Source organism: Artibeus jamaicensis, unplaced genomic scaffold, assembly GCF_021234435.1.
Source record: "Artibeus jamaicensis isolate MK-2021 breed Jamaican fruit bat unplaced genomic scaffold, CSHL_Jam_final contig_3230, whole genome shotgun sequence".
Taxonomy (NCBI): domain Eukaryota; kingdom Metazoa; phylum Chordata; class Mammalia; order Chiroptera; family Phyllostomidae; genus Artibeus; species Artibeus jamaicensis.
This window is the reverse complement of record NW_026521764.1, coordinates 2,675,267-2,693,714: the sequence shown is the minus strand read 5'-3', so window position 1 is coordinate 2,693,714 and position 18,448 is coordinate 2,675,267. Positions and strand designations below refer to the sequence as shown.

Below are 18,448 nucleotides of genomic sequence, written 5' to 3'. Positions count from 1 at the left end.
CACACAATGAAACAGGACTTGGTCAAAGAAAAGAATAAAATTTTACCATTTGCAACAACGTGAGTGGGCCTAGAGAGTATAATACTAAGTGAAGTCAGACAAATAGTACATGATTTCACTTATATGTGGAATCTGAAGAAGAAACTAAACAAACAAACAAACAGAAACAAATTCATAGATACAGAGCACAGACTGATGGTTGCCAGAGGAGGTGGGGGTTGGGGGACCGTTGTAGACCGCTCTGCCTAGTTTTAGGAATTGTATCTCTACCCCCTGTGGCTAAGGGCAAGAGACAACCTCTGGAATGCCAGCAGCAGGAGACAAAGCCTGTCTCTGGTAGCAAACGCTGCCTCAGTTCCTCTCCCTGCCCCCAAAGCTTGGTCGGAAGTCAATGACGGGTAAGACCCCTCACAGCAGGGGTAACCTAAACCAGACTCAATTACTTGGGAGGCCTTCATGGAAGGATGGGGGGGGCTTCCACAAAGAGCAATGGACTCTTCCCCCACCCCCCGGCTTTGTCAAAGCCTGAGTCCCCATGTTCTCTGGGAGAAGCGCTTCCTGGCTCTAGTCCCCTTAAGCCTGAATAACTGTTGGGGAGAGGTGCAGCTCCTTGCTTTGCTAGAGCGGTTCCTGGGGAAAAATCTGGCATCACAAAGACTTACTATTAAACCTGTAAAATCTGCTCTGCTAAGAGTGCTTTAATTCATATGATAAGGGTCCGAGAGGAAATGAGTATGTCTCCCAAAGTTTCTGCAGCTCTTCCTGACAGACACTGACTCAGACTCTGAAGCCCTCAGATTTCTTTGAAATGTTATCTACTGTTTGATTCCTGCCACCCTGTATTCTTGTGTATTACAACCCAATAAAAGGCTATGGAAGACGGCGCTCAGGGCCTTTTTCTCCTCGGAGGAGCTGGCCACTGCTGGCCTTTGTCTCCTCTGAGAAATTGGCCACAGCCCCCTCCTCCTCCCCCAAACAGATCTCATCATGTCTCGGTTATTATTCATTCACTTGTGTCCGTGGCACTAGGGGGACTCAAGAAGTCGTCCCCACAGGGGACTGGTGGAAAAGGTGAAGGGATTAGGAAGCAGAAACTGGCAGTTACCGTGTAGCCATGGGTTGTAAAGCACAACCTTGGGAATACCACCAATAACATTGTAATAAGTATGTATGGTGCCAGGTGGGTACCTGAATTATTGGGGGGAATCACTTCATAAATTATATAGTTTTCTAACCATTGTACTGTATTCTAAAAACTAACATAAAATATTTTTAATGCCAACTGTTATTGAAAAATAAAATTTAAAAAAATACACACCAGATTTGAAAGGCTTAGCACAAAAAAGTAAAATAATGATTACTTATTAAAATGAGAATACCTTATACCTAGTGGGCTAAATAAAATATATTGTTACGGGGACTTCTGCCAAGATGGAGGCGTAGGTGGAAGCACTTCGCCTTCTCACACAACCAAGTTTAAAAACAACAAAGTTTTAGCAACAAAAACGCAGCCAAACCACAGAAAATTGAACTACATGGAAGTCTGACAACAACAAACCCTTCAGCCAAACCAGTAAGAGGGGCAGAGCCAGCAGCAGAGTGGGGGTCGGGCAGGAAAGATCCACAGGACCGACCCGGGCGCTTGACCCAGGTGCGCCAGCAGCCGTGGGCAGATCCCAGGTGTGGAGTAGCAGGTGGACCCACTGAGGGCGGACCGTGGTCACACATTTGCGTGCAGATAAACCGGTGAAGAAGCTAGTGGTGGTGAGATGGACTGCGCAGGCCCCAGCGGCGGAAAGCGGCAAAGAGAACTGCCATTGCCCCTCTCTGACCCTGCCCCCACATACAGCGTCACAAACCACTGACCTGGGTGGCCCCGCCCTGGTGAACATCTAAGGCTCTGCTCCTCATACATAACAGGCATGAACAGATCAAAACATGGCTCAAGAACAACTCAGAGCCCCAGAGCCAATAGATCTAAGCGACCAAGAAATAGGCAAATTTTCAGATGCACAGTTCAAAACACTGGTGATCAGGATGCTCACAGAACTGGTTGATTTTAGTAACAAATTAGAAGAACATATGAAGGCTAAACTAATTGAAATGAATGGCAATGCACAGGAAACCAATAGTAATGGAAAGGAAACTGGGACTCAGATCAAAGGAGTGGACCAGAAAGAGGAAAAAAAAATGAGCAAACAGAAAAGGATGAAGAAACAAGAATTCAAAAAAATGAGGAGAGGCTTAGGAACCTCCAGGACATCTTTAAACATCTGAATATAGGGGTACCAGAAGGGGAAGAGGAAAAGCAACAAGTGGAAAACTTATTTGAACAAGTAATAAAGGAGAACTTCCCCAATGTGGCAAAGGAAATAGACTTCCAGGAAATCCAGGAAGCTCAGAGAGTCCCAAAGAAATTGGACCCAAGAAGGAACACACCAAGGCACATCATCATTACACTAGTCAAGATTAAAATGAAGGATAGAATTCTAGAAGCAGCAAGAGATAGGGGGACAGTCACCTACAAAGGAGTTCCCATCAGACTGTCAGCTAATTTCTCAAAAGAAACCTTGCAGGCAAGAAGGGGCTGGAAAGAAGTATTCCAAGTCATGAAATCCAAAGACCTACATCCAAGATTGATCTATCCAGCAAAGCTTTCATTTAGAATGGAAGGGCAGATAAAGTGCTTCTCAGATAAGATCAAATTCAAGGATTCATCATCACCAAGCCCTTATTATATGAAATATTAAAGGGACTTATCTAAGAAAAAGAAGATAAAAACATGAACAGTGAAAGGACAGCAAACTCACAGTTATTAAGAACCACACCTAAAACAAAAGCAAACTAAGAGGACAGCTAAATCAGGAGCAGAACCAGAGAAATGAAGATCACATGGAGGGTTAGCAACAGGGGAATGAGAGAAGGAGAAGGGGGGAGAAGGTACAGAAAATAAGTAGCATAGATGGTAGGTAGAAAATAGATAGGGGGAGGGCAAGAATAGTATGGGAAATATAGAATCTAAAGAACTTGAGACATGTGGTCATAAACTAAAGGGGGGAATGGTGGGGAAGGGGGTGTGCAGGGTGGAGGGGAATGAAGGGGGGAAATAGAACAACTGTAATAGCATAATTAATAAAATATATTAAAATATATATCAATTGTTACAGTTTATTTCACCTATTTCTTTTTTACTTTTTAAAATGTGGCTACTGGAAAATTAAAAATTATTTTGCTTGTTTGTTTTGTTGATTAGATTCCTGTTAAAGGTGACATCATATGGTATCTGTCTTTCACAGCCTGGCTTATTTCACTTAGCACAATCCTTTCCAGTTCCATCCAGGCTGTCACAAAGGGCAAGAGCTCCTTCTTTCTTTCTGCTGAAATTGAGAACAGGCTGGCAGTGACCAGAGGGGAGAGGGGAAGGAATTTCAAGGGAAGCGGGGAAGGGTTTGCAGGAACAAGTATGAAGGACACATGGACAATAACAAGGGAGGTGTGTGGAGATGTGAGGGAGGTGGGAAGGGTTGGGAGGGTGGGCTGGGATGGGGGTAAAAGGCAAAAAGCTGTGCTTGAACAATTAAAATTTTTTAAAAATAAAAAACAAAACAAACAAAAAATTAAAAATTACACATGGGCTTGCATTATATTCCTATGGAACTGAGCTAGTTTCGATTTGCATGTCACAAGGGATGATCCTTAAAGCACCTGTGTGAGAACCACTTTCAGCGCTTGTTCTAAGGGCAGGTCCCCTAGCCCAGACCTACAGATGAGGGTTTCGGGACTGGGGCAGCTCCTTGGCTGAGCCTGATGTACACCGCATTGAGGACCTGCTGGCTTGGGTGAACTGAGAAAAGGATGGAGAAAAGTCTTTTTTTTTTAAATTTAGGATTTGGTGCAATAATGACAGGGTCTAGGGCAAATGAGGAATCGAGAAAGAACACTGGGCACGCTCCCTCTTCATAAAGAAAGCCCAAGTACAGGTGTGATCTGTCCTGGCTGGTTGAACTGGAGAAACAGGAATTGGACACCTGTCTCCTACTACTACAAATGTGGACCTTGAACCAATAGCATGAGCATCACTTGGGATTTTGTTAGAAATGCAGGTCTTAGGCCTCTCCCCTAACCTACTGACTCAGAGTCTGCATTTTAACAAGATTCCAAGATGGTTCAATTGCACAGTGGCACATTATTTAATCCACCCATTTCAAGTGTGCAATTCAATCATTCTTGGTGGAATTAGCAAATTGTGCAGCCACCACCACTTATCGGTTTTAAAACTTCTCTATCACCCCAATAGGACCCCTCCTGCCCACTTACTGCTAACTCCTGGTCCCACCCCCATTGGGCAGGTGCTGATCTGCCTGCTGTCTCTCTAGACTTGCCTTTTCTAGAAGTGTCATATAAATGGAGCTGCACAATACATGTTCTTTCTTCTTTCGTTCACCATAATCTTTTCTGCGGTTCACCCATGTGGTACAAGTATCAATACTTCATTTCTTTTTATTGCCACATAACATTCCATTGTATGACTATACCCCATTTTGTTTATGTTCATCAATTGATGTGCATTTGTTGTTTCTTTCCCCAGTTTTCTGGCTATTATGAGTAATGCTGCTAAGACTATTTGTGTGCAAGTCATTGTATGAACCTGTGTTTTTATTCCTCCTGCGTAACTACTTAGGAGATGTTCTGGGGCATTGTCTGTGGTAACCTCTTATGTAACAAAATGCGCACAGGCCTAGGGGTTCAGGATCTAGTGAGGCTTGATTCTGTTGGTAGCAATTGTGTGATGTTGAGCAAATAACTGTATTTGGTTCATGAAAAAGGCTTACAGTCCCTACTGCATAGGGTTACTGTGAAGAAACAGATGGGCCTTATACAGACATTAGGGCCAGGGGAACCCAGGTTGGAGGCTGATTTTGTTATCTTTTTATGATTTGTGGCATGTTACCAAATCTCTCAAAGGTTCAGTTTCTTTATCTGTAAATACTGGATAATAATATACTCTTTGTAAAGTCATTGTGAGGCTTAACTAAGGCACATAATGATCTTAACACAATGCTCAATAAATATTAGCACCTACTGTATAAAGCACCTACCTCAGAGTGGTGGGTTCAGGAGATGTCAGGTCACTTAAAAGATGGTTTCTCAATCTTGTATGTGCGTCTTTCCTGGGAAAGAAATAATTTGGAGGACACACACACACACACCTGTTAGTATACTTTGAGTGACAGAATTAAGGATTTTGCATACGCGAAATTAAACATGCTTGATGAGCTCACATAGTATTAACAGACATTCAACTCCCAAGTCCAGGACACATAATTACAACACTGAGGTTCAGTGCTACATGCAAACATTGGGCTGCACAAAAAGTCTGTTTAGTTGTTTACGTAAAATATAGACATATTTTTCATTTCCACTGATAACTTTATTGATATGGATATTTTGAGTATGTCAGCTCTCTCCCATATGGTACGACATTGATTGTTTTTGATTAAAGCCTCAATTTAACCATTATCAACTTCTACTTGTCTAGTTGACTGTGGAGCATCATCCAGTGAGAAATCTCCAGCTCAAAACTTCATAAACCACATTTTGATCAGTTACAGAACCTTCTCCATACACTGCACAATTTTTTTTTTTGCATTTCAGTTGCATTTTTACCTTTCTTGAAATAATAAAGCATAACATTCCAAAAATGTTGCTTATTTTCTCTCATTTTTAATATTAAAATGAATGCACAAAAATTTACCAATTTTGGTGGTTTTTTAAATGCACATTGATATGACAGCTCTCATAATAAAATCTAACAAAATTGTTTCAAATGAAGTTAAAGACAACTAAGCACTACTAGAGCCATCTTATAGAAAAAAACCAAACAAACTTTTTGGCCAATCCCAATAAATGCACACTGCTTGGTTATAGGCTCAGGTTAGCTCAGGAATCTCCTAAGCATCACACCTTAAAGAAAACTTCACCGGGTGACCCTGGGCTGGATGGACTCCATTTAGCTGAGCACAGAGCAAAGAAATGACTTGCAGCTGCTAGAGGGGCTATGGGTCAGTGAACCTGACTGACCTCCTTTTTTTTTTCCCCCAGATAATCCTATAAAGCAGCTTTCCAGGGGAAACTGAATCCTGTCAACACTTCAATTAACCCCCATTACCTAGACTAACAGCTATGATGACGTGTCCTCTCCCTCATTTGACTTGAAGAACTCTTACAGAAAGTCAGTGACACAGCGTGTGTCACTGACATAGCATTAGCAACTCCTAATAACAAGACCTTGTGCACAGGACCCTTTCCTTAGATGAGATCCAGTGCCCTTGACCCTCCTCACCCACTCCCTCTACTGGAGGCTAACCTGACTACCTCCCTCTCCGTGGGTGGACAGCCTTCTTAGTGAAGCTGCCCTGCATCTCTGCTGGCCAGACCGTGTCCACCCATTCTGCCCGACTTGGGCCTGCTCGGCGGGGAAACCACAGAGGCTCTTCCTCTCTTCCTGACCGTGTCAGTCACCTTGGGCTGCTCCACAGACTATGTGGAGGCTAGGGAGTCCAAGGTCAAGGTCTTGCAGGGTTTGGGCTCTGGCGAGGGCTCTCTCCAGGTCTGCAAACAGCCGCCTTAGTGACCCCTTGTACCACAACCACGCTGTGGGTTAGGAATTCAACATACAAACCGTGAGGGGCCACAAGTCAGCCCACAGCATCCACACACCAGGAAGAAGGTAAGGAAAGACCCCGTTGTTTGCTGAGCACCACTGTCCCGCCTGCTGGTGGGGGTGGGGAGATGCCGGGGCTGGAAGGAGGCACCAGCTGCAAAGCCCATGTGGGTCACATGTTAGGAACTAAGCCCCCAAACCACTGTGTTCACACTGACAGAATAACTATCGTTACAGAAATGGGAACTAGAAGTTGAGGAGTGGCTATCATTTCATTTATGCATAAAAAAGGGGAAAAGAAGAAGGCGTCCAGCTCAGGCGCCCGCTGTTCAGCCTTCACCATCTCTGCGACTGCAGTCCTGCCGCTGCGTCTCCGCAGTTAGCAGACGTATTAATAGAGTGCACAAGCTCTCCGCTGGAGCTTGATGACAACAGGAATCATCCCAGTTCAGAAGGCAGTTATTTATTTGCCGACCTTTTACAAAGTGGCGAGTTTTTCTTCAGGACTGTTTGTGGTGACTGATATTTGCAATAAACCGGGCCTCTCCCCTCCCCCCGGTCAATTGTTGGCATTTGAATGTCATGAAACTAAAAGCTGTGAAATTAAACCTGCTGTGCAAGCTATGAAAATGGGGAGCTGCGATGAGGCTGTAGGTTCCTCTCATGTAATATCTGCATCATTATGCTACAAATGAGGGGGAGCATCGCCGAACCCCAGGCACAATGGGCCACCGTGATGATGGGGAACATGGACCAGTGAGCAGAGTGTTGGGAAGGGTTAGTGTCCATTGCTGTAATGCCACGCTGCAGTGATTGTTGGGTCATGCTGGAGGGTTTCTTTGCCATTGCTTCCCTAATTTCCGTATCAATCAGCTGTGACACCATCGGCATTTTCCTCAGCAATTTGTACCACTCCAAGAGTCAGGAGAAGGGTGCCTGGACCAGCCTGTCAGAACATTCTGACTTCAAAGTTGCCTCTATGTACTGGTCTGAAACACCACTCTACAGTCTAGGCACACGTTTTGGTGGACTGTGTTTGTGTCACTGGTTAAGAGGGAGGTTGCCACCATCATCTGTGACTTACAGATGAATATGCCTGGTCAGAGTGTTTGAAAAGGTGGGGGTTTTGTTATGATAGCACAGCAAGGCCCACAGATCAGAAGACAGCTGCCACTGGAAAGACAGCTGCTACACTCACAGATCCCAAGAGCAGGGGACGCAGGGGGAGCACCAGGCCCATCGGGAGGCAGTGGAAGAAGGGGGAATGTGGGGAAGAGGTTTAACTGGGGTTTCCATAGGAAGGAATGGGAGAGGTGGGGGAAGCAGGTAGAGGATCAGCTTTGCTGGAATAATTTCAGGAGGCTGAGGACCCAGAGGCTGTCCCTAGTTGTCTGGTACCTGGCCCTGGGGTGATTAGGGCAGGGGTGACAGTGGCCTTAGTGCGAGGGCTGAATAAAGGAGGTGTTTCCGTGTGGGCTCTGGACTGTTTGTACACGAAAGGCATGCTGGCCGGTGGGTCCTTTATTACGGTGAGGCTAGCCCAGGGAGGGGTGGCCTCTCCAGAGTGGTCAAGGTTTCAGATGTCAAACCAGCAGAAACACATGGTTAATACGCAGAGGAATGAGCTGCTCTACATCAGTACTTACGCTCATCTGGGGCAGAATGACTATCGCAAAGCAAAATACAGAGGTTTCTGATATCTAACTGTAGAATCAGAGTTTCAAGCTGGGGAAGAGACCTCAGGATCATCCCACCTTCTTCCGTGGATGCGGAAGCTGGGAAGAGGGGAAGGGCCCTGCTCAAGCTCCCCAAGCATTCACGACCTCACTCTCCGTCCCGTCCCTTTCTACACCACTGCTTTTCACGGGTGTGACCCTGACCTGCGCACATACGCGCCCCCACCTCTACGCACATGCACGCAAGGGAGGCGCTCTCATTCTTCACCCAGTCTCTTCACACATGCCCTGTGGTATGATCCATTGTGGTCTGGGCCAATGTCAGAGCAAAAGACAATAGTTTGTTGGAAGAGATGGTTCATCAAGCCATGCTGGGAAGTTCTGTTTCAGAGAAGGGAGCTCTCCACTCCAAATAAACAAACCTGAGGATTAGAGAGCCTCAGAGTTCCCTTTTTATGAATTCACCCCTGCCCCCCAGAACTACATATCTCTTTTATAATGTGGCCTCGGGCCTGTAACTTTTTCTTTGGTTCTGTTCCAGTAACCAGCCTCTGGTGTCCAGAAACTTCGTTCTGTACCAAGGCGAGAGAGCATCACAAATTTTTCACTTTGTAAGATTAGTCCTCAACTGAATTCTAGATTTATACCATGAGCCACTGTCCCGGAGCTCAGGCTATGGTCAGCGAGCAGCCCTCTGAGTGGTTCTCGATCTTGGCTGCACATTAGGATCAGCTAGGGACGCTTCCAACCACCCACACTGGCATCCCACTCCTCCAGATGTTCCCACTTAATTGATCTGGGAAGGGGGGCAGGAAATGGGATGTTTTCTAATGCTCCCCAGTTGATCCTAGTGTGCAGCCAGGAATGAGAACCACTAAATGAGAGGGAGATGAGTGTGGCTGACAAAATCAACCGACAGTGACAGGAAAAGGTGATAACCCAGCTTCACCTAGGAAGAATGATTCATGGGCCTGAGCTATAGAGACAGCTAAGCCGCTGGTCTTCTCATCTCACACGGGATTCCGCGGGCCCTGCCTCTTAAAATCCTTCAATGGTCCTCTATCGCCTGAGAATAAAGTAAAACATCTGTAGCATGACTGCCCTGGCTTCTACCGCTCCATAACAAACCGGCCCCAAAGTTCAACCATTGGATTATGCTCAGGGACTCTGTGCATCCGAGTTCAGACAGGACAAAACGGACCACTTGTCTACGCTCCACAGTGCCTGGGGGCTCTGCTGGGAAGGCTCCGGAGCTAGGAGTGGCCTGACGGCTGAAGGCTGGAGTCACCTGGAAGTGCTTTTGCTCACACAACTGGAGGCTGAGCTGGCTGGCCACTGGGACTTCAGCCAGGGTTGTTGGCCTGAGCTGCCCAATTGCATATGGGCCCTTCGTGTAGTCCGGAGGCCTGAGCACCCCTGTTGTGGGCTGCAGCCAACTGGACATCTCAGCTGATAGGTCAGCTCTCCAAAAACAGACCCCAGCGCACAAGGCAGAAGTGGCACTACCTTCCCTGGCCCAGCCTCGGAAGTCACACAGCATCTTGTCATTGTGTGCCATTTGTCGAGGCAGTCGTGAGCCCACCCAGATGGGTATAACCCATCTCTGGACAGGAGAGGGTGGCAAGGTCACAGTGTAGAAGGACAAGTGAGATGGGGCAGACTACAGGGGCAATCTTTGGAAAATGTGTGTTATAATGGCATGCGAGTCCCTGCGATTATTTCTCTGGAGTCACGTTACCTCCCTCTTAGACAGGCAGCCTTCACTGTGGTCAGGCGGAACACGTATTTGCAATTTTCAGGAGACACAGCGCCCTTCCAGGCCACCTTTTCCTACTTTTTTCCCCTTCTCTATGATGGCTGTCTCCCCTGCTCAATCCCCCCACCCTGGTTCTCGTCTGCCCGACAGGGTGCATTACCAGCAGCACCTTCTCAGGGAGCGTGCTGGGTGCTGCTTCCCCAGGTAGCTGTCCCCCTGTTCATCTCAGATATGGCCGTCATCTCACCGAGTGCTGTTTGGTTACTCATGTCTCCCTCTCCCTCAGCTAGAGTCCCTTTTCTTTTACCATCCCCAATACTTAACAATGTTTGGCACATAGTAGGTGTTCAAGATCAAGTAGCTTTAATTATACAGTTCTAATTATGGGGAGTACACACCTAATAAAACTAAGACTGGGAAATCAGACCTGCCTCCTAGGCTTGCAATATTTCTCTAATATTTAAGGAGGCGGGAAACCCAGTGGGGACTACGACTCACCCACCGGAGGTTACCCTGCTTTGCGCCATAGCTGCGAGCTTGATTCTTAGCCCTGGGCAACATTTACGTCTCTCTTGGCTTCTCATTCCCATTGAAAAAATGATTCCCTTGAGTGTTAGTGAATAAATTTGTTAATGTTGGCAAAGTGCTTAGAAGATGGAAGGAGCTGTATGTGAGCTAAATATTATTAGTAAAAAGATAGTAAGATTATTCATATCCATGGCACTTTTCCTATTCAGTCTGTGCAAAATTAGAAGTTGGTTGTGTTAAACTGGCTCACCTGCCCCATTTGGCCCCATCAGGAAAATCAGTGAGACACACGTGAATATTCTCCTTTGTACAAAGTTAATCATCGGTGTTTTTTGTAAGTGGTTATGGGGAAAAATGGATAAATATTTAACATGTGAGAGCATTTAGGTATTATTAAATCCCCGTGGCCAAGCAAATTTTGAAGCTATACTTTGGCTTTAACTCACAACAGAAAGTGCACATTTTTATTAGATAATGAACATGTGGGAGAGGCTGCCACTGGAAAGGCCTCTGGAATCTGAAGACGGAGAACAACTTCCGGAGGGCAAAAGCTGCTCTGGGCCCTTAGCCCACCCAGAAGTTCCAAGCAGTTGGAAGACTCTGCTTTTAGAGACTTCCTACTTTTATTGATGGAAAACATCCTAATGCCAGAAATTTCCAACCCAGAGTCACAGATATTTCGGTGGACTCTAGATGTCCCCATGTTAGGACTGGTGGCAAACGCTGCAGGAAGGAACTGGCCACTGGGTGGTTAGAAGGGGCAGGTTCCCATCAGGAAGGCCAGGGAGCAGGAGCCCCTGGGCAGGGCACTGCAGTGGGTTCTCCTGCAGGCTCAGAGATTCAATACTAAGTAGCCGTGTGGCCTTCATCCCTGGGGCCTCAGTTTTCCTCAGCTAGGAAATTAATTAAATGATCTTTAATAATGTCAATCTAATAATCTACAAAAGAAGTCTCTAGTCTGGACCTCTGTTGAACCTCAGACGTCAATATTCAGCTGCCCACTTGAACCTACCCTCAGATGTTTGGTAGGCATCTTCTATTTAACGGGGCTCAAACTAAATCCTGGATCCTCACTTCCCTCTAAACCTTCCTGCGTTTGTTTCCCAGGGCTACTGTAACAAACGCCCATGAACTGGGTGGCCTCAACAACAGGGACCAGAAGTCTGGGCTCAAGCTGTCATCAGGGTTGGCTCTTTCAGAGGGCCGTGAGAGAGAATCCGTGCCAGGCCTCTCTGTCAGCTTCTGGTGGTGGTCGGCAATCTCGGCCATTGCTTGGATTCTCAATCTCTGCCTTCATCTTCGCTTAGTGTTCTGCCTGCACATGTCTCTGTTCGAATTTCCCCCTTTTTAAAAATATTTTTTAAATTTATTTTTAGAGAGAGGGGAAGGGAAGGAGAAAGAGAGGGAGAGAAACATCAGTGCTTGTTTGCCTCTCATGTGCCCCCTACTGGGGACCTGGCCTGCAACCCATGCACGTGCCCCGACTGGGAATCGAACCAGTGACCCTTTGGTTCACAGGCTGGCACTCAATCCACTGAGCCACACCAGCCAGGGCCAAATTTCCCCCCTTTTAAATAAAATGACGCTAGCCATATTGGATTAGGGGTCACCCCACTCCAGTGTGATTCCACCTTAACTTGTATCTGCAACAATCCTCTTTCTAAATATGGTCACATGCTGAAATACTAAGAGTTAGGACCTCAGTATAGGAAAAGGGGGTGGGCTGAGACACCGTTCAAGGCCTAATCACAGTCACAGTCAAGCTCTAGTCACAGTCTTTTCCATCTCAGTTGATGGCAACTCTGCCTTTCCAGCTATTTAGGCCAAAAAATTGGAGTCATCCGTGAATTTTCTCTTCTTAATCTCCACATCTAGTAAGTTTATCAACAAGTCCGATGCTCTCTGCCTTTAAAATATAACCTGAATCTGACCAAGTCTCACCAGCTAGCTTCACGGCTCCCACGTGGTTCAGGCAGCCCTCAGCTCTCTTCATGACAGCAGCAGTTTTCCACCTGGTTTCCTTACTTCCCGCATTCTAGCTGGTAACTCTCACTTCCACAGTAGCAAGAACGATCCTTTTCACACGTCACTCCGATTATGCCATTCCTCTGCTCAAACTCCTCCAAATGGGATCACATCCACTTCAAACAAAAGCCTAAGTCCTCAGAGTCTCCACAAGACTCTGCAGTGCCCGCCCCCACTCCTCCCCGTCTCCCTAGCCCTCCAACTGCGCCCTGGGCATACTGACCCCCTTGCCGCTTCCTGAACCCACTAGGGGTTCTCACTCACATCTGTGATGGTTTTTCCCCAGGGCTCGCTCCTCCTCTTCCTCTTCCAAGGGTTTGCCAGAAAGGCCCCTTTCAGGGAAGCTTTCCCCAAACACCCTCATTCAAAATGAAGCCCTTCCTCCTTTTGCTGGAGTTTACAGCAAAAATGAGCCAGGAGGTGTTGGTGTCCAAGATCCCCAGTTTGCTGGTATAACTAACCTCCTATAGGCAAATTGTTTAAAATAATGTCTCCAAACTAACCCGGGTTTGTTCACAAACAAGCAGACACAAGAGGGTGCTCAGATCAGGCACATTTTTAACATCCTAATTTTTCTTCCTTCTGCCAGAAGGGATGGATGCCCATGACTTGGCACTGGCCAATATCAAATGAGCTCATAAATCTTGCTCAAGGGCATCATGGATGGCTCTGCAAGCTCACACGACGTGCACGGAATCCGAGCCATCTTCAGCCTGGATCGTGCTGTGGCCGGGGGACTTGAGACGTGGTCCGAGAGGAAACGAATGCTTTTACACCCTAACCTCATAAACACCCAAATCTTTGGTGTGTTTAGCCGAGAAGTACAGAATGCTGCTCACAGCATGTGTTTCAGTTAGAGGTTCCCAGACACACTACACATTCTCCAACCAAGGAGGAAAAGAGGGACCTCACTGCTCCGAGCCCTGCAGGACTTCTCGGGGGCCCCTTGTCCTCCCGCTGCTGGAGTCAGCAATGGCAGCCGCCGCTCTCCAATGGCTTGCTGTGCTTTCCAGTCCATACTGTTGCTTCTTTGGGGGTGTCTCCCTTTCTAGAGTCTGCCAGACACCAGGATGCTCTCTTTTCTCCCTCCTCCTCCTCCTCCTCCTCCTGTAAACCACCTCGCCCCTTCTCCCCCTGCCCCAACCCAAACCCCCTGATACCCTGCAGGGTCTGCAAATGATGGAGGTTTGCTTGTCTTTGCAGCCTGTGGCGGTACCTTCTCACTGGCTTTGTTGTAACTGTTGTCCCCCAGGTAACCGTCCTCGGTCCCCAACCTCCCCTTTTCTACATTATGATGGGATTTATTATCCAAAGGATAATTCAAACTCCGAGACAGTAGGAAACTTGCCCTGGGTCTCTCGGCTTGTGAGCAGTGGCTCTGGGGTTGGAATTCCAGTCTGTTTGACTCTGAATCTTTTTACTTCATTCAAAAATGCATCCTTTATTTAGTGACTGATATTGTTATTATTAACATCGGCATCGGATGCGTCATCTGCTCCCTCTGAGAAAATTATCATCTTCCCATTTATCCCTTTAATCCTGAACTTTGTTGAATGCCTTCTGTTGTTTTCCATTTGCTTTACATAAAAACATATCCATTTCAGTGATTTTTGTCAGTCATTTCTGTAAAATATTTCCAAGTATTCTCCCATGCTTCAAACTTCTTTCATTGAACCCAGTATCCCAGATCTCGCACTGCCCTTGGGACTAAGTCTGGGGACCCGAATTTGACCTTTCTTAGATCCAAATCCTCAGGAAAACAAACCAAAAAAAGGAGTGGTATTGACCCACACCTCCCTCCCCGCGCTTTTACTGCATTTCCACTTGCCTGTCTGATTTCACACCATCTGCTCCATTAAGACAGAGTTCTCAGTAGAGTTGTCACAGGCATTACAAAGCGTTAGCAACAGCTGGTTAAGCATATTTATGCTACAGTAGAAACATGAGGATTGGATACAATAGCACAATATGGGCTTTTTTTGCAAGGAAGAGTAATGGACAACAGATGTGGTACATGATGTTTCAGTGCTGGAGACGAGCACGACCGGGCGTATCTCAAAGGCAGTGTGACCCAGCTCCAGTCGTGTGGGAAGGAAAATCGGAGCCTGACCAGCGGCAACTCTGGGAGATCCAGTAGGATAAGGACCTCTGGGGACTCAGGGGATGAGATGTGGGACGTGCAGAAAGGTGCTGAGCTCCGCTGTGCCTCGGTGTCCTCACCTGTGATGCTGATGGTAAGAACGGCTATCTCACTGGGCTGTAATAAGGGTTAAGTGAGACAATGAGTGTAAAGCTCTTATATTCACTAATGTAAAACTGATGCATTAAATTACTAAAGCCAGTTCAGTATCTAGCACATAGGAAGAATATTAGAAATCATCCTCATCATCCTCATTTTCATCCATACATTATATTAGATTAATTACGTTCATTGAAATTTGTGTTATTTGGGGAGGAAGGTATGAAGCAATGAAAAAGAAAAATGGGTTTTATCCGTTTATTCATTCACTTAGGAAATGTTTATCAAGTGCTTCCTACATGCTAGACACAGTTCCGGCACTGGAGATGCAAGAAGACAGAAAAGGTTCCTATCCTCTTGGATGCTTTGCTCTGATGAAGAAACACAGAAAACAAGCCAATATAGAAAGAAAAAAATACAAATAAAAATAAAAGAATATGATATGCATTCTGAAAATAATGAAAACAGGTTGCTCTGACAGTGACCGGCCCCTACTTTAAACTGGATAGTCTTGAACGATAAGAAATTGCCATGTGAAACTCAGAGGGTAGAGCACCCCTGACAGAAGAGCCAGTAGAGCGAGGACCTGAAGGTATAAAAACCAGCTGGCAATCTGAAGAGTGAAAGATGGCCAGTACAGGGTGTACAGGTGGGTGAAGAGGGCAGTGGTGCTTGATGAGGCCAGAGAAGTAGGCAAAGAGCAGGCGACACAGGGCTTCATAAACCAGAGCAGGGACTTGGAATTTTATTCCAGTTGAGATGGGGCAACCAGAGAGCTTGGCACTGAATTAGTCTTCATATAGTAAACAAATACATAACTGGGGAAAAAACACATGAAAAGTGACTTTCAGACATTAGGGAGGGGGCAGAGCAAACCTTTGATTCCTGAAGAGAAGAGAAATGCATGAAGTAAGTCTCCTGATCACCTTAGCTTTCTATGAGGATGAACTTTCTAGAACGCGATGTAGGGAATTAGAGCATGAACAGAGTATGACAATCTCACCAAGCTGAGCAGGCAGAGATCACAGCCTGCGGATGCTAATGCAACTGGAATTTTACGGTGAGTATTCCAGGCAAAGAAAATGTGAAGAACCACCCAAGGAAAGAGCAGGAGCTGCAGGACTGAGTAGAAAACAGATTATGAAGGGCTCTGTGTTCCCCTGAGCAGTGGAACAGTGAGAACCTAACGTGGAGCTTTCGGCTTTAATACAGTGTATTAATACACTGTACTAAATACAGATACACCTAGGAGGTATTCTGGATTTGGCTCCAGACTACTGTAATAAGAAATGTCGCAGTAAAGTCATGCTTTCTGCAATAAGATGATATATGCCTGTACACTTGAATACAGGGTTTGTCTAGAAAGTATCCAGCCATGTGCTATGAAAAATAGAGACATTTATTGAAGAAGATACAAGAAACCTTGTACACAGCAAAATCTTGGACACAGTAGTTTTTGGAATCCACAGGTCAGCTTCAAGTTCTCGCAGTCAGTCTCCGCAATCCTTGTTGATTGTAGCCGATACACATTCAACATTCTTCAGTGTTCTGCTTATGGCAGGCCTTCCAGAATGTAGATCAACAGATTCCTGACCATATTCAAAGTGTTTGTGCCACAATTTATTTGTGCCGCACTCATTGCATTATCCTCAAGAGATTTCTGAATCATCCGAACAGTTTCCACTGAGGAATGTTCAAGCTTAACACAAAATCTGATGCAGATTCGTTGCTCTACTCAGTCATTTTTAATGCAATGGCCACACAGTACACATGCTCACTCAACAGCATCTACCACCCCCACTGACTAGTACAGTGAAGTCGTCATTGTTCTCACACGTGCATTCCAGTCCTCTTTCCTTGGCTGCCAGGTTCCATTGACGTTGCTCAAACTGTTCTCATTATATTAACAATGGCTGGACTTTTTCCAGACTGACCTCAGGTGTAAGAAAGTCTCAAAGACTAATTTCTAGAAGCTGAATTCATTGCTGCAGCCCGAAGTTTGAAATGTATTCATTCGTTCAACCTGGGCTTTAAGGTTCACGAATTGCCACACAGTACCAAAGTCCTGGGGTCAGCGTGGCTGAGGCAGAAGGCCAGTGGTGGACTGCAGTTGAAGCTGCAAGCAAGGAGTGGTTCGGGCAGCTTCAGCCCCGGTTCTCAAGAGCCACCTGGAAAACTGTACTGCTCATTTAACACAACATCCTCTATCTTTGATCCAATTATTGAATTAAAAAGGGGAGTGTTTAAGACAAATGGAAAGTTTTAACATTAATCATCATCTAATGATGGCAAAGCCTGGGAGATGTCAGCATTTATTTAACAGATTTATCCTGAAAGTGATACGTGCACTGACAACTGAGGAAATTAATGGTTTGACTTTAGGGAGGGCTGACAGGATAAACTGACTCTGACAGGCCAAGTCGAGAAGAGGCAGGTACGGAATGTAAAAATGCCAACTTCATATTTTGAGGATAATGTGATTTTTTATCTGATTTCTGAGCCTTGCATGTATGTTTAAATAAATGAAAACTCAGGAGGGGACACTGCCTTCAGAGATGACATTACAGAGGAGCAATGAATAAATAACTTCAAAGTGGCATTTTCAACCACGCACATGTTTTAAAATGCACATATTTATATATAGATTCTAATAAGATGAAGCAACATGAACCAGTCTTAGGCTATTTTCCATTTTATGTGTGTATGTAAATTCCCTGCGGCAGAAATCTGCTTCACGCATCTTTGCATTCCCAGTGCCACTGAGGGGTATAGAGACGGCACTCAGCTACCTGTGAGCTGCACAACGTGGGGTGCATCAGTCAGTGCCAGTGACGGTATGTGCGCCTGTGCATCCATGAGAGTTGGTATTTTACAGTAAGCTAAGCACCTCTTCATTCACCTGCTTACTCTATGGACTTTTCAATGAATTATTTGTTCTTCTGCCCATTTTACTAACACATTATGTGTTCCCTTCATGTCATTTTGAAAGACCTCTTTTCACAGTAAAGATATTGACTGGCTGGGCTCTACGTTGTAAGTTTTTTCAGATGTTTTGTTTTTAATGATTTTATGGTGTCTTTCAACATAGCAAAATACTATTTTGTATATAGTGAAACACATTTATTTTTTGCCTGTAGATTTAGTCTTGGTTAAGAAGTTCTCTCTCAATGCCTCAGTTGTAAATGAGGTATTACTTTAAAAAAAAAAACATTTAAACCTTTAAGCTATCTGTAATTTATTTTTGCACTTTTAGTAAATTTATTCCAGATCAATAACCGGTTATGCCAGTGTTAGTTAAGAAACAAGCCACCCTTTTCTCCCTTAGTGACCATGTGGTCTTTGTCTCGTTAATTCTTCAAATACACTGCCATCTACTTCTGGAATTTTTATGTCCTGCTGATTTTTCTATCATTATGTGCCAATGACCTATTTGTATAGTGACTTCACGGCATCTTTAAATTACAATGTATCTTGTTCTATTTTCAAGTATATTCTAATAGCCAGTGAGGCAAATTCCCTCAATAGTCTCCACTATTCATACTTTTCAATAATTATTCTTG

At 45.3% G+C, this 18,448-nt stretch overlaps 1 protein-coding gene across 1 annotated transcript in view; it reads right to left on the bottom strand.

The window, feature by feature from the left end:
• The window catches only part of NPY (neuropeptide Y), an 86,063-nt gene that overhangs the window by 11,159 nt on the left and 56,456 nt on the right, over positions 1–18,448 (bottom strand). The window contains exon 5 of the mRNA XM_053663593.1: positions 5,100–5,171. Coding sequence (XP_053519568.1) covers positions 5,100–5,171 — 72 coding nt within the window. The remainder of the gene's footprint in view (positions 1–5,099; positions 5,172–18,448) is intronic.